Genomic DNA, 17,010 nt, shown 5'->3' with positions numbered 1-17,010 from the left:
ATGTGTTCCTTCTGTCAGAGAACTGTCAGAAATAGCGGAGCTCACTGCAGGGACACTTTTGCCGGCTGATCGGGAAATATTCGATTCGCGCACCCGAAGTAGGCAAAATTTCGGATTCGACGCGAATCGAATATTTCCTGAAATTCGACTCGAATTCCGGTTTGCCTGGTTCGATTCGCTCATCTCTAATGTAGAACTATACGCAAATAGCAGTGCATAGCTGCATACAGACGCTTTCACCCATTCATGTCTATGGGCGGCTTGACGTAGCACAAAGATATCCCAGGCACCAAAAATACCTAGCCTGTTTATACTGCACAGGTAAATGCATCCAGGTACATGAAGCCATAACAGTCATGGTGAGTGTCAAATGAACTCTGCAAGCTACAATCACATGACTGAAAATAAAGATCTTTATCCTTATGTTAAAGCTTTGTTAAAGTGAAAGTCTGGGCTAAACCTAATCTTAAATCTGCTCCCACCCCATTCTAACTCCTATTCGAATTACCCTTTAAAAGGAAAGATGTCTACCTAACCATTCTCAGTTTGATCCAGTATGGCCATGTGGCCTTTATCTGGCCATTGGGGCACTAGTCCACCAACTGACACTAATGATGGAGCTCCATTCCCACTACTGAACCATCAATGGGGTACTATTCTTCTCATTTATATCAACAATGGGGCACTATTCCTCCCCATAAAACCGATGATGGGGCACTGATACTGGGGCATTTTCTAGTCCCACTGGGCAATTTTCTGGCTCCCGTAAAACCTGAAGGACAGTAAACTGGCACTTTGCTTAGAAACTTTGGAGAGCCCTGCTTTAGAGGAAAGATGTCTACTTAACTATTCTCAGTGTGATCCAGTCTGGTCACATGATTGGCTCCCAGCACCAGCTTCAGGGTAGAGGAGGGGCAGCTGACAATGGATGCCCTATAGTAAGCCTATGGGTGATGTCACAGCCCAGCCATTGTAGCTGCTCTCTCCTCTCTCCTGAAGCTGGCCGCTGGGGAGCTTGTGTGACCGGACAAGATTACTCTGAGAATAGGTATGTTTAAGCATTTTGCTTCTACAGGCTGGTTAGTATAGGAGTTAGAAGGGGAGTGGGAGCAGATTTAAGGTTACAAGGGGTTTAGCCTGGACTTCCATTTTAAGGCCCCTTTCCCACTAAAATGCAGCTGTAAAGTGCACTAAAGTGCAATAAAGCAATACAAATCTTTCCCATAAAATCCTTTGGAACTCTTCACATCAGTGAGCTGCGGATGTGATGAGTTTTGAAAAGTCTTGCATGCTTCATCTTTGGTGCCCTGAATCAAAATGCATCAAAAATGCACCTTCCATTGACTCCTATAGGAAATGCACCAAAAATGCAACAAAAGCGCACCTGAAGTGTCACATGTCCCAAACTTCACACAGCCTGTAACTGGTATGAATGTGACCCAACACAAAATTGTAAACTTACTTTAAACTGTTAATATTTTTGAATGTTTTGTAAAAATGCATTTACACTTAGTGAACACATGCAGCCCAAAAAAATTGACAGTGACTCTTTACTGGACTGTTATAAGTTTTACCTTCCAAAAGAAAAACCTCACATTCTTCATAATCACGCCTTATTCATGTCATCAGGTTACAGCAGCACCTTTATTTGTGAGCAACTATTTTCAAGGATGAAGCACACAAAGGGCAAAATTAGAACCAAAATATCTGATGGGCAATCAGAGAATTCATTGAGAATTGCTATTACATCCACTGAACCAGATACCGATGCGTTAATTTATCAAAAGCAATGTCAAATATTGCACTAGTTTTACTCTTTTACATTTTAATAAAAAATATTACAAAAAAATTAAGTTTTATTACTCCGATAGGTACATCATCTATATCAGTGATCGTTAGCTTGTAATCTGCCAAATGATTCTGCTCATCAACTATCCTTATTGTTATTGTATTTTATGCCCAAGACAATTCCTCTTCTTCCAGGCTATCCCCCCTTCAGTCTATTATAAATGCTGCTGCTAGACTCATACACCTTACCAACCGATCAGCGACTGCTGCCCCTCTCTGCCAATCCCTCCACTGGCTTCCAATAACCCAACGTATAAAATTCAAAATATTAACCACAGCTTACAAAGCCATCCACAACACTGTCCCTAGCTACATCACCGACCTCATCCACAGATATCGGCCAAATCGCCCACTCCGCTCCTCCCAAGACATCTTCCTTTCTAGCTCCCTCATCACCTCCTCCCACACTCGCCTCCAGGACTTCTCCAGAGCCTCTCCCATCCTCGGGAACTCCTTACCACAGCATGTCCGGTCAGCCCCCACCCTGCCTGTCTTTAGGCGATCTTTGAAAACGCACTTCTTCAGGGAAGCCTACCCCACCTCCACCTAAGAACTGTACTTGAATCACCTCCACCAGATCATCCCCCGCAGCTATCACCTTTTGTATCAACTCCCCCTTCCTTTAGATTGTAAACTCCACGAGCAGGGCCCTCATATTCCTTTTGTACTGAAATGTATTGTAATTGTACTGTCTCCCTTATATTGTAAAGTGCTGCGCAAACTGTTGGCGCTATATAAATCCTGTATAATAATAATAATAATAATGTGGTCCAGGAAAGTCAAAAGGTTGGACACCTCTGAAATGCACCATTCAAAGTGGGCTTAGGGTATGTTGATGACATCTTGTGTTCACAAGTGGTATTACTATTTTCAAACGGGAGATTGATCTAGTGACTCTAGTCTATTTTCTTTGAATGTGTTAACTAATTTAATAAGGCATAGTATCTAGTGCTATTCAAAAATAAATGATTTGCTATTATTTAATGTTTTGTAATATTACCTATGATATTTATCAGTTGTTTCTAATTTTTCCAAGTGTATTTATGGTGTCATTAATAAATTGATGTTTTCATCTCATTTACCATGCTGCACAGTGGATTAATCTATGTATCTATACAGATAAATGTGAAACAGTGTAATGAATGTTGCAGTACATTGGATTCAGTGTTAATTTGAGTGTTGAACAGTTACTATGTTGCTTTTTGCCCTCTCAGCATACGTTGATGAGATCTTGTGGTACTACTATTTGCGTTCTGGGGTTGTGATCTATTTATTCTATTTTACTTTTAATTTCATGTATTAACTATTTTTATGTGGTATACTATCAGGTTTAATACAATTTTATAAGAAGTTTGGGATGAAACGTATGCTAATAACCAATCATTTTATTTTTTTTCGTACTTTTAATTATACATGCTTCTATCTTCATTCATTTCCTAGGCTGATATAGAAAATACAACTGTACTCAATGGTACATCATTAGATGTATTTCTTTATTGAAAGCCTGTCCACTCAATTGTCTTCTTGCTATGGCAAGCTTTCTTATTTTCATTAAGAACTAAAAGTAGAAAAAAAGTAAAATTAAAAAAAGAATAAAAAATCTGTTGTGGGAATTGTTCTAGTTCATTGATTTATTTGTGTCACCTAATTATTTCAAATACTCCACGGGTTGGAGGCTCAGGAGGATGTATATTGATTTATTTAGGTTTTTTACATATATGGTAATATGCAATGGTTTACTTTTTCTGTATTTTGTTTACTAGGTGGTAATGCAGCACTATTTTAGTTTACTCGGTCTATTGATGTGTGAACATATTTAGGTGTTTGCAGCAGCTAATCGTCCTTTTATTTGTGGCGGCACATGAGTATTTTATCTTTATTTTTGGTTAGTTGAGTTGTCACCCGTTAAATCCACAGGAAACATGATGAGCAGTAGTTGATTGATTCTTGTTTCATCAACTCAAAGCTAAAATTGTAGATACAGCTCTTCAGTCTATACATTTTAATACAAAGGTTTCTCACAGACGGCATAATAAGTGTCGTTGCAATTTTGATCATTCCATTTTCCTAGATGCCACATCTGAGCACAGTGTTCAACCTCATATCTATTATTTGGCTCTCCTTCATCCCAGTAGCTGATGGAGAAAAACAAAAAAATAAACATATAAAGATTTTTGGCACTTATATGTTGGATAAGATGTATATCTTCTTTCTTTTGTCTAAGCATGCCCGTGCAACATAAAAACAAAAATAAATCAGTATTAAAAGTAAACATGAACACTAATTGACAGAATTGAAAAATGCTTTTCTTTAGAAGAGAAATAAAAAATTTCAGTTTTTTCCCCCCACTTCTTTCATGTTGAAACCATTGTTATGAGAATACATCTAACTGAGCTTAGCATATCAGTAAAAATCCAATATATGTTCTAATCCAGGGGTAGGCAACCTTTTGAGCATAATGTGCAGAATTAAAACTTTTTTCAAAGAAACAGAGTGCCTGCTAAATAAAAAATAATGCCAACTTCTCACACTTAGTCATGAAAAATAAATGTTTTATAAAGTAAATGTTATAAATGACCCATTCCTGCATCTTCACACCTTAGATCAGCACCAATTCCTGCATCTTCACACCTTAGATCAGCAACAATTCCTGTACATTCACTCCTCAGATCCCCCCAATTCCTGCACCTTCAGACCTCAGATCAGCCCCAATTCCTGAACCTTCACACCTCAGATCAGCCCCAATTCCTGCACATTCACCCCTCAATTCACCTAAATACCTGCACCTTCTCACCTCAGTTCAGCCCAATTCCTGCACATCCCCCCCCCCCCCAGATCACCCCAATTCCTCCACCTTTACACCTCAAATCAACCACAATTCCTGCCCCATCACAACTCAGATCACCCCATTTCCTCCAGCTTCACACCTCAATTCACCCCAATTCCTGCACCTTCGCACCTCAATTCACCCCAATTCCTGCACCTTCATACCTCAGATCACTCTAGTGCCTGCATATTCACCCCTCTGATTGCGCCAATTCCTGCACCTTCACACCTCAAATCAGCCAAAATTCCTGCCCCATCACAATTCAGATCACCCCATGACCTTCACAACTAGAGAACACCCCAATTTCTCCACCTTCACAACTCAGATCACCCCAATTCCTGCACCTTCACAACTCAGATCACCCCAATTCCTTCACAACTCAGATCACCACAATTCCTGCACTTTCACCCATCAGATTAGCCCCAATTTATGCACTTTCACATGTCAAATTAGCCCCAATTCCTGCACCTTCATACCGCAGATCACTCTAGTTCCTGCACATTCACCCATCAGATTGCCCCAATTCCTGCACCTTCACACCTCAAATCAACCACAATTCCTGCTCCATCACAACTCAGATCACCCCAATTCCTTCACAACTCAGATCACCACAATTCCTGCACCTTCACCCATCAGATTAGCCCCAATTTATGCATTTTCACATGTCAAATTAGCCCCAATTCCTGCACCTTCATACCGCAGATCAACCACAATTCCTGCTCCATCATAGCTCAGATCACCCCAATTCCTGCCCCATCACAATTCAGATCACCCCAATTCCTGTACCCTCACAACTCAGATCACCCTAATTCCTCCACCTTCACACCTCAGATCAGCCAATTTCTGCACCTGCACACCTCAGATCATCCCAAATATTTCACCTCTAAATTAGCAGTTTCCAATAACTGGTTAATTACCAGTGTAAAATGAGAGCAGGCAGCTCAAGGTGTCTGACTTAGCGTCAGGACCAGATCTAGCCTGCCTGATGTGAGGGTGCAGTAAGAAATATTGGGGAACAGAGGATGGGAAGTCAGCAGGGCAGAGGATAGGGTCAGCAGTGTATAGTACAGTGTAGAGAGGCCAACAGGGCAGAGAATGAGAGGTAAGCATGGGAGTGTACAGGGGTCAACAAAACAGGAAACTGTAGGGTGGAGAACAGGGTTCAGCAGGGTGATCAGCAGGAGTTAGCAGTGCAGAAGACAGGGGTCATGTAGGGCAGAGGACAAGGGGTCAGCAGGGCAGTTTACACAGGTCATCAGGGGAGTATACAAGGGTTAGCAGTGCAAAGGATGGGGTCAGCAAAGCATAGGACAGGGTCATCTGGGTGGAAGAACGGGTTCAACAGCACAGAGGATGGGCCAGCAGGGCATAAGATAGGGTAATCAGGGAAGAAGACAGGGTCAACAAGGTAAAGGACAGGGGGCAGAGTATAGGGTCAATGGGGCATAGGAAAGGGGTCATTGGGACATAGGACAGGGTCAGAGGGGCAGGCGGTAGGGTCAGAGGAAAAGAGGACAGGGTTAGTTGGGCAGAGGATATGGTGAGCAGGGAATAGGACAGGGATGAGCAGGATAGAGGACAGGGATCTGCAGAGTCAAGGATGGGGTCAGTGGGACATAGGATGGGGTCATCAGGACATAGGACAGTCATTATCGGGGCAGAGGACAGGGTCAATGAGGCAGAGGATGAGGTCAATGGGGGATAGGATGAGGTCAAAGGGGCTGAGGATGGGGTCAATGGGTCAAAAGATGGGGTCAGCTGAACATAGGATGGGGCCAACAGGGCATAGGACGGGATCAGCAGGGAAAAGAGTCAGTTAGATAGAGTATGGGGTCAGTGGAGCATAGGAAAGGGGTCAATGGGAAATAGGGCAGGGTTGGTGGGACAGAGGACAAGGTCAGCAAGGAAGAGGACAGGATGAGCAGGAAAGAGGACAGGGATGAGCAGAATAGAGGACAGGGGTCTGTAGGTTCAAGGATGGGGTCACTGGGGCATAGGATGGGGTCAGCAGGACATAGGACAGTCATCAGTGGGGCAGAGGACAGGGTCAATGAGGCAGAGGACGAGGTCAACGGGAAGGATGAGGGGCTTAGGATGGGAGTCAACAGGTCAGATGATGGGGACAACAGGGCAGAGGGTGGAGTCAGCAGGGTATAGGTTAGCATCAGCAGAGCATGGAATGGGGTCAGAAGGGGATAGGATGGGGTAGCAGGGCAATGCATAGTATAAGCAGGGCAAAGGAGGGTTACCAGGGCAGAGGATGGGGTGAATGCTGGCAGTGTACTCATCAGAGTTATTCCTCCCCATACTGCACATGAGTAAAGTTGGATTATTTTTCAGACACAACTTTAATGTTCCCAGTGTGTTGTTGGCTGTTGCAGATGTGTTGCCATTCCGATATGAGGGTTTCACAGGTCAGAGCTGCTACAGCCAGCAACACAGTGAAGATTGGGGTTTTGTCTGTAAAAGAATCCAACTTTACCTGTGTGAAGTGTGGGAACTCAAGGAGCAGCTCTCCTGCATGTCCTTTGATGAGTACAGTCTGAGGTTGGGGGGAGGAGCTCACCAAACCAAGTACAGCATCCACTGGGGGAGCGCAACGCACCATCCACTACATACAGCCATCCTCAATACAGCTTTGTTGGCTGCAGGCAAGCCGAGTGAGATGGGTGGCAACGGAGGCAGTAGGGAATTGAAGTGACAAAAAGCCGGCCATGCTCCCTTCTGTGTAGCGAGCGGAAGGCACGAGTCGGCTTTGCTGAAGTGTGAGAGGTGTCCCAGGCTTCCCTTGTGTGCCATGATAAATGTGGTGGTGTGCCACGTCTGGCATGCGTGGGGGGGGGGGGGGTTGCCGACCCCTGTTCTAATCCTTCCATGCATTATCCAAAACTAGACATACACTTTAACCACTTGCCATCCAGAGAATTTACACTCCTTCCTGACCAGGCCATTTTTTGCGTTACGGCACTGCGTTACTTTAACTGACAATTGCACGGTCATGCAACACTGCACCCAAATAAAATTTATGTCCTTTTTTCCCACAAATGGAGCTTTCATTTGGTGATATTTGATTACCTGTGCATTTTTTATTTTTTGCGCTATAAACAAAAAAATTTTGAGAAAAAGAATATTGTTGACTTTTTGCTATTAAACATGTCCAGTAAAAATTTTTTAAAAATCAAATTTCATCATAAATGTAGGCCAAAATGTATTCTGCTACATGTATTTGCTAAAAAGAAATCCCAATACATGTTAATTAATTGGTTTACAAATGGCGGTATATATACTGGAATTTTTTTTTTATAGTAGTAATGGCGGCGATCAGCGACTGCGGGACTCTGGCGGGCATTCTGACACTGAGGGGAACTGACTGTCACTGACATCCTAAGTGACACTAATATAGTGATCAGTACTAATAAAAAACATTGACACTGTACTAATGGCACTGGGCATGAAGGGGTTAACATCTGGGGTGATCAAAGGGTTAACTGTGTGCTGTTTTACTGTGTGCTGTGCTTTACTGTGTAAGCACGCTGCTTTGTATTGCTCTGCTTTGCATCAAAATGGCCGTTCCTTCCAGTTTAGCATCAGACGTCATGTCACTGACACGTTTCGTCACTTCCGACTTCTTCTCGAAAAGTCGGAAGTGACAAAACGCATCAGACCATTTTGATTACTGGAATTTCAGCACACGAACTGCTGGGACTGATTGACGGATCTAACAATCCTCTATGTAAGAATTTTAATAAATTTTGGTATGATACCTTTATTATTCTACTGATGGATCTCTTCTTTACCTCCATGAGGAATTGGGGAAATTGAAAAGGGTATACCTGCAGGGTGGAAGCTGATAAGGAATACCATACCCTGAAATGCTGGTTTATGCTGCAAGAGGGTAATTGCCTTGAATCCCACTAGTATGTGGCATCACTGAATGTTCACTTCACCTGTTATGTGCATTGGAAGCTGACAAGCAAACACTGTTCACATCTTGAAATGCTTGTGATTTCAAGAGGATAATAGCATTTAATCCCACTAGTGTGAGGTGTCACGAAGTGCTCACTTCATTTTTTGGTGTATTGAAGTTCACTTTTCGATGTGTTGAATTTCACTGAGTGTTGTGTGGAGTTATTTATTTATTTATATATATATTATTGTTGTTTTTTATTCGTGTGTGTGTTTTCCCACATTGGCAGGAATGTACACTGGAAAATATTTAATTTAAATTTTTGTGCATGATTCACGTGTCACTAATATATTATTGTATGTTATATGAAGGTAATACACTATATTTAGTTTCATTTTTTTGAGGTTTTCTGGATCTGGATTGGCGAATTGATTTGGACACATTAAAGAACTTTTGAAGATTTTTGGTATTCTGGACATTATTATTTTGGACTATCTTTTGAATTAGGTTGTGGGTTCTGCGACACGGTTTAAAAGGGAAAATTTGTTAGCGGGTTTTATTTGTGAAAAGGTTTATAATAGCTGTGCATGGTAGCCAATCAGCTTCCAAACCTCAACTCGTTCAATTAAGCTTTAGCAATAAAACCCAGAAGCTGACTTGAAGTATACGAGATTCTCAGTGAACCATCTTTATTAAATAAACTCCAGAATGTCTTTAACAATTTTGTAGGAGAGATTTATAAAAACTGGATTTATGGCTGAAAGTTGACATGAATCATAAATTCTAAGAATACACCATTAATCAAAACTTACCTGAATGATGTACGAGCTAATGTTGTGCCATCAACCCATTTAAAGGTATTTTCCACCTCTTCATCGGTCAAACCAATCCAAAGAAATCTTTCTCTTCTGCTTTGGTCTAAGAAATTCTATGAAAAAATCCATTGATGTTAGGGAGAGTAGGGCTACAGATTATGGTGGGTTACACAAAAAATTGCCTTTCCCAACACTGTCCCTCTAAAAAACAAAAGCCTGCAATGCTTCTCAAATCTCAGCACCCAATTTAAACTTTACTTTAAAAGAACTATTGATGCTAAGTTCACCTTTCGAATCATGATACAAGTTACAGCCATATTTAGGGTATAACATGTAACTTGGTTCCTCGCTCAGCTCCCCAACCCCTTCTCGTGATAGTGGGCGGTGGATCCTCTCCCTGCACCCGCTGTCACATTTTGAAATTGGTGCAACTGTGCGGTGCTCCATAAAAGAGATCAAGAACAGTAGGACATAACCTCAAACTAGCAGGAGGAACAACTAATCACAGTATTATTTTACCAAAAGAGTAATTGTTGCTTGGAATAGACTTCCAGCAAAGGTAGTGAGCCAGACAACAGTAAGTGGATTCAAACATACTTGGGAGCTATAGTCAGGAAAAAAAAAGTAAAAAAAAAAAAAACCCATATGTATAAAAAAATGGGGCAGACTCGATAGTCCACTTGGTCTTTTTTGTGCTGTCACTCTTCTCTGTTTTTATGTAACTATTCACATACCATCAGCATACACCATATACTTCACCGTATTCATAACTAAAAAGCAATCACGCCTATTCTTTCTGATGTATGTGGACATCAGAAAGTCTTTTGATACAGTTCTCTGGCATTGCCTAAATGTAATATTAGAACTCTGGAGATTTGGCCACCAATCACAGCATTATAAACCAATCCTAAATCCGGTATTTAGACCTTTGCTGCCCATACTTTGGTGGATAATTCCTTCTTACTTGCTCTTTCAGGCTGTCGATAATAGCTAAATGGCCTCCCCTGTTCAGGCACATATTTTCTGCTTTTTTCCAGGTGAGTTGAAAAGTAGAGAGGAAATAACAATGCTTTTCAAATTCCAGCCATTCATTTTCACAGGATCTGCCTGAAGAGAAAAGGCAAGGCAAGCAAGAAAGGTGGGAAAGGAAAAATGAAAGGAAATACAATTAACATTTAACTATTAATCATACTTTAGATATTGCAAATTTGTGCCTTTGTATATACTATGTGTGTATACTGTATATTATATATGTAAAACACCCCCAAAAGAGCAGCTGGTGAATTAAGTCCTATTTCCCCCTTGTAGCACAAACAGCCAGGCACACAGCATTTTCAGGATTCTTCCTCTGTCTCAGAGGACCAGTCTAGGGATTTTTGTGTGTGTTTTTATTGGGGAACAATGAACATGGATAGGGATAAGGAGCATGGGATACCATGAAACTGTAAACTGTACAACTTAAAGTCCCTTCAACATCTGTCTGCACTGCCTGCCCTGGAATTCTGGATCTCTAGGCTGACAATGACCTGTACTCATTCCAGAGTTTCAAAGCAACACACTGTCACAACTCTTCAGCACTGGGGGTCTAACTCACTTAGCCACAGGATAGTCAGCTGCCTCTTGCCGATATCCACCAGGCTCTTCCAAGTGAGGGAGATGTAGGCTCACACCACTTCTGGTCATCTATGAGCTTCTCCTGACCCATTTGGACTCTTGAACAAGGCCTTGCAAATAATCCTAGGAACCTCAGGGTCTTCTGGCTGGCTTCCTCCTAGACTTCTGTCCCTGGGGCAGAGCCCTCAATAGGGATTTCCTTCAGCAGGACCGGACCCAGGGACACTGTCCCTGCTGCTCAGGCCTCAGTCTATTTGTGGGCTATCTCATTGCCTTCTGGGCACATCTCCCCAGAGATTGGCTAAAATCTCATAAATATTCAGGCTGTAGACTCTGCTGTTCCTCCCTCTATGCTCTATAATTCTGACAAGGGGAAGTAACAGAGCAGCATCCTGTGAAACACTGAGCAGCCCTAATTAATTAACTAGCTAACTAACTAACTAGATGGCTGCTACATCTATGCTAATATATACACACACAAGTTTCTAGACCAGTTTTGTAACACACCAACAGATGTCAGCACAAGGCTGCACGCACATGCACTGGGAGCACTGACCTTCATAAGTCAGTGTGCCAAAAGACATTGTCTTGCGTACATCAGGAGCTGTGCAACTGGTGCTATTCTGACCACATGCATTAGCACGTCTGCTATTTCATTATGGACAACAAGTTAGAACAAAGAGCAAAGTGAAATTCTGCGTGAAACCTCTACACCCAAGTTTTGTCACTGGTAATGATGATCTGCATGAAGGACGGGTCATCCATGGCACGCTGATGGATTTCCTGGCAGAATTCTTCTCAGAATTCATTACTAGCCTCATGCAAAGTAGAGTGTTTCTAAAACAAACGTGATCTATATGTCTTATTTTCATTAAAAATCTCCCAAAAAATGGACGTATTCCTCATTTCAAGAGCCATGCCAGTTATTCCTTTATGCCCCTTGGCCAACTCTACTGTACATCAGAAGTCACTGATTTATAGCACAGATACAGCCTAATATTTTAAAGCCATTTTTTCCAAACTGCATGAGTGTAATTAATGAAAGAAACGCTGTTATGGAGTACTGCTTGTAAACCAATGAAAAAGTATAACCTGAGAGGTTGTGGTCAGGTGGACCAAAATATACCAAACAGCCCTCCATTGATCCAGTACAAAGCACAGTAGAGCCTTCTTAAAACAGAAGACACTTATATAACAGTTCCATCACAAATCCCAAAAACAAGGGGTTTATTCCTCATTTTAATATAGTGGACAGGGCCATGCAGTTTTGAAGTCCCTCAGCCAGCTGTATATCTAGAGCAGTTGGTTTATAGCACAAATACTAGATGCTTATTGGCTTCATAAAAATCTACGGGAAATGTTATAACAAGTGGAATAATGCAGACCAGGAGACAGACGTGGTTCTGCAAGCAGGGACCTCGAAGATGGAGATCTTTGGATTGGGAGAGCCAGGTACTTAGGGACATTCCTTTCATGAGGCCATTGGAGACTGCTGCCTCAGACTGCACTCATAGAAAGGTGGACACAGTATCAGAACAGTTCTGTACAGCCAGACGTGGCAAAAAACCCAGGCATGGTATTACTGAACTACCTGTCCATCCAATCCACCTATCACATAGGCAGACGCAATTACCAAGGCTTCTCAATGATGTTAATCCTGTTAAAAGTGCAACATCATCTTTTGCTGCCAGCCTCTGCATCTAGCACACAGCAGGGTTATTCTCAGTGACCTCGGTCTGCACCTTGAACAGGCTGCCACCCCCAGAATTCTCCTGGGGGTACGTGTAGTTTACACCTTCCTATCCCTGTTCTAGAGTTCTTTTTTTCTCTGACCTGCCCTATAAACCTCATGACGCAATTTATTTTAAGGTTTTAAGGTTGTATGAATGGTGAGCGACTTCTGAAATATCACAGAAGGATAACAGAAATGTCCAACTAACAACTGACATTTGTCCCTATCAAAAAACAATCCAGATAAAAGATAGAAAACATTAAAAATATGTAAATAGCTATAATTATGAGATTTACATTGTGTTTATAAAGTTTTCCTAAAATAAAAGGTGGAATTATACTTCAGTTTCTTACCACTGATCTGTGACACTTGTTGGTACAACTTAGAATCTGGGGAGGAAAAGGTCAGATAGTCACTCTGCTTTGTAAATTGATTGTAAAGTCTAACATTTATTTTTTTTAAATAACAAACAGGTTTATCCACTTGACCTCTGGAAGATTTTACACACTTCATGACCAGGCCACTTTTTGCTATTTGGCAGTGTGATACTTAAACTGATAATTGCCTGATCATGCAAAGCTATACTCGAACAAAATTTATATAATTTACCCAAGAAAAAAAATGTACAAAATTACATTTCTTCATAAATTTAGCCCAAAAGTATTCTTTTACATGCCTCTGGTAAATAAAAAAAAAAAACTCCAAATATTTGGTTTGTGGGTCCTATTTCCTATGTACAGCCCTACGCTCTAATACATGTGTAAAAGCCCTGACAGTTTCTAAGAATTTGCTGACATTTAGTCTTTGCAGACATTGTGACCATTACAATACATAGAGGACTACAGGAATATCACATGGTGCCATGCAATATCAATTGGACATCATAATGTGAGTTAACACATTGTGACACCATGTCATTGACAATGACATAGTGTGCTGGGTTTGACAAGGGTGAGGTCTGACAAACCCCAAACTGCGTGGAAATAATGGGGGGGGGGGGTGTTGTAACTAAACACTGCGACACTCCCATTTTCCCCAAAGCGTGCAAGACAGTAACAAAATGTCAGATTTAAATCTCTTGTCTATACTAGTCATTGTTTTTGGGGTGCCCTTTGAGAGATGGAGCTAGTTCACCTAAGACACAGGGGTCTAAGTGACAGTTGGTCTTCACCAAAGTGCCCTCACAAGGAATGATGGGCTGTAGACCCTAATGGTCACAGGTTTCTTCTGTTGGAATCTGGCACCAGGTCGTAACCCATCGCCTAACCAAAAGGATGTTGAAACAGGAAGGCTACAATGTGTAAACTGTATACTACAGTGATTCCATCTTTAACAGGGATCAGCCAGGTTTAGAACATGTAAAACATGCATGGTTACAATGGTCCAAACTATGCAAAAATTGCCATACCCGCAATTCAGCTCTAACTAATTCAGGTGACCAGAAAGGCTGCTGTAGCAATTCTCATGTCTTGGCAATCTTAAAATGCCCATAAAGAGATCATTCCGAACACTAAAAAAATATGCTCAGGGATTTTGTAGGACAAAGATATTGTTTTCATGCAAAAGTGGAACATTGGAGCAGTGGAGATCCAAATCATTAGTAACTAGATGAGTCTTGTAAGTTTCTTTTGCAGCACCCTCTAGTGTACATAGTTAGGTAAATTTAGTCTGGCTCACAAAGTAGCTAAAGTGAGCATGTCTGTGGGTTTCAAGCTGGAGGGCTCTGCAGGTCAGGCCTCTGTCAACTCCCCCTGGTTCTGGAAGTTTCCAGAAACGTCTAGGAGCTAGTGGGCAGGGGTTCAAGAGCCGGTATCCGAATATTCATGGGACCAATCCCCAGGCAAGGCCTGGCAGAGTGGTAGGATGTTCTCATAAATATTGAAAAAACTTGCCAGTAGGGGTTGTGGTTGGAGTATGGAGCGCTAAGTCGAGGATTGTGAGGCCTGGAGGGGACCCCGGGGCTGGGAGTTCTGCCTCCAGGCAGGAACTAAGGAAGGAAAAAAAGATGCCGTTTGATCAGTGGGATCTCCACCACCCTTCATTCTCATCCAGGAGACACCTTATATTGCATGGGAGGACTTGTACTGCAGGAGGTCTGAAAAGCAGTCTTTGCCGAGCAGCAGCACAGTATGCGTACCTCTACTTACCACCCCTAGAGCCAACAGAAGGAGAAGGCAACCAGATGCAATATTTAGCTAGCCTAAAAAGGGACAGTGCCACAACTTGCCTTAACCCCTCCTCTGCTCTGGGATTCACTCATAGAAGCCATGTGCGCTGGCTATTCCAACTAAGGGGACATAGAGATCTTGCTTACAGTTAGGACATTGCAATTTCTACTAAGGGGACATAGAGCTCCTAAGAGCAGATGGGATGTTTACTATTGATCCAATAAGGACTGGCATTACAGTACAGTCTAGGATCCATTTTGCTGCAAGTTGTACATAGAGAAGGTATCCTCCAAGTTGTGGTTGAACTCAGTTGGGCATCCCATAACCCCTTATCCCCATCCAAGTTTATATTCTCCCAATAAAACATAAAAAAAAGCCCAAGGACTGGTTACTGACTGCAGATGCAAGCTGAAAAATGTGTGTTGCGTGGATGTGCAGACAAAGGGGGACCCAAAAATCCAGCTCCTCCAGAAGGGGTAGCATTACACTTTGATCTGATATAACAGACTGGGTTGAACCATAAAAATATTCTTGACCAAAAGGATGGTATCAGATGGCACAGAAATAGCATTGTTGGAAAACATACATGGTAGGGAGTCATCTTTGATGTTTTTAGACCTGGGTCAGAAAGTCAAGTGGAAATAAAATCTGGAAAAGAAGGGAGCCCATCTAGTCTGGTATGCAATAAAGCACTTCACCTGAAGACTGAGTTGTCCATCAAGTCTGCCCGTTTCGTTTTTTTGTTTGTTTGTTTTTTATACATGTTCTGTATTTTTCTTTTCTTGTTAACTTTTTTGTCTAAATATAGATCTATGTGTGTCCCAAGCATGTTTGAAACCATTTAATGTTGACTGACTCACTAGCTTTGCTGGAAGTCTATTCCATTTCTAAGATTAGTTTTGAATTTTCCTCTAGTTAGTTTGAGGTCATGTCCTCCTGTTCTTGATTTTGGTTTCATATTGAAAATACTGCCCTCTTGAACCTTATTCACCTTCTTGTTGTGTTTAAAGATTTCAATCATGTCTCCCCTTTCTCTTCTTTCTTCATACTGTACATATTAAGTTCCTAAATTTGCTCTTTATTTGTTTTATCCCCCAGACCTTTCACCATTTTTGTTACCCATCTTTGGACTCATTCTATCTTTTCAATATCTTTTTGTAGGTAAGGTCTCCAGAACTGGACATATTATTTTAAATTAGGTCTAAATAAAGATCTATATAAAGGAATCAGGACCTCCTTCCACCTGCTTGTGATCCCTCTAGTAGTGATACATCCTAAAATTCTATTCATTTTCCCCCCTGCCTGGTCACACTCTTTGCTCATTTTGCAATCATCTGAAATAGGTAACCTCAAATCCTTTTCCTCTGTAGTGCTGGCCAACACTGTACCCCCTATGTTGTACTCTCTCAAGGGATTCTCTTTACCTAAATGCATTATTTTACATTTAGAAACATTGAACTGTGGTTTCCACTTCTTTGACCAATCTTTCAGCAATGCCAAATCATGTTCCATATTACAGATACCTCCAGGGATTTTATGTAATTTTACTTCACCCTTTCAATTAATTTTTTTAGAAATGTACCCATTTTAGCAAAATTTGTCCTTTTGAAATCTAAAACTTGTATATGTAAAGTGTGGAAAATATATTTCTTGTGTGGATATTCCTTTTTTCTTGAATATAAAGGCCTATGGCCGTGAAAGTCGTGGGAAGGCCTATAGCCAGGAAATAGGCGCTATATGGCAAAAACTTTTATCTACCAGCAGCGAAGCGGGGGGCCCCGGCCAATCATAAGCCCTCTTACAAGGGTAACCTTGTCATCTCAAACTCCTTATACAGGTATGTGATACTTTCTGTCACCAATATCAAAATTTCTCTCTGCTGGGATCATCTTCATCTTCAACAAGTGTGCCTTAGGACCAGAGCATAGGGACAGAATTGCTTCAACTACTGTTTCTGAAGTTACAAATTCAGCACATGAAAAATGCAGCACAGCATCTGGGTGTTCCATGATAGGTGCAGAGATAAAAAGTGTCTTCAACTTGCTGAAAGCAGACTACTGGGCTTTCGGTAGTCATGAAAAGGAGGTGTGTGAGCTGGT

At 41.6% G+C, this 17,010-nt stretch overlaps 1 protein-coding gene across 2 annotated transcripts in view; it reads right to left on the bottom strand.

The window, feature by feature from the left end:
- Nucleotides 1-1,625: 1,625 nt before the first annotated feature.
- The window catches only part of LOC149436925 (hepatic lectin-like), a 30,325-nt gene continuing 14,940 nt past the window's right edge, over nucleotides 1,626-17,010 (bottom strand). Inside the window, exons 4-7 of one of the 2 annotated variants that reach the window (XM_089661242.1) lie at nucleotides 13,097-13,132; nucleotides 10,362-10,504; nucleotides 9,395-9,510; nucleotides 1,626-3,983 (exon numbers count right to left, since the gene is read on the bottom strand). In XM_089661242.1, coding sequence (XP_089517368.1) covers nucleotides 3,851-3,983; nucleotides 9,395-9,510; nucleotides 10,362-10,504; nucleotides 13,097-13,132 — 428 coding nt within the window. In that variant the 3' untranslated portion in view covers nucleotides 1,626-3,850. The remainder of the gene's footprint in view (nucleotides 3,984-9,394; nucleotides 9,511-10,361; nucleotides 10,505-13,096; nucleotides 13,133-17,010) is intronic. The other variant, XM_089661243.1, reaches the window with a different exon arrangement.

The sequence above is a fragment of the Staurois parvus genome, unplaced genomic scaffold (genome assembly GCF_062004578.1).
Source record: "Staurois parvus isolate SC_StPar_1 unplaced genomic scaffold, SC_StPar_1.0 ptg001328l, whole genome shotgun sequence".
Lineage (NCBI taxonomy): Eukaryota > Metazoa > Chordata > Amphibia > Anura > Ranidae > Staurois > Staurois parvus.
The sequence above is the reverse complement of the archived record's forward strand: the minus strand, read 5'-3'. Positions and strand labels throughout refer to the sequence as shown.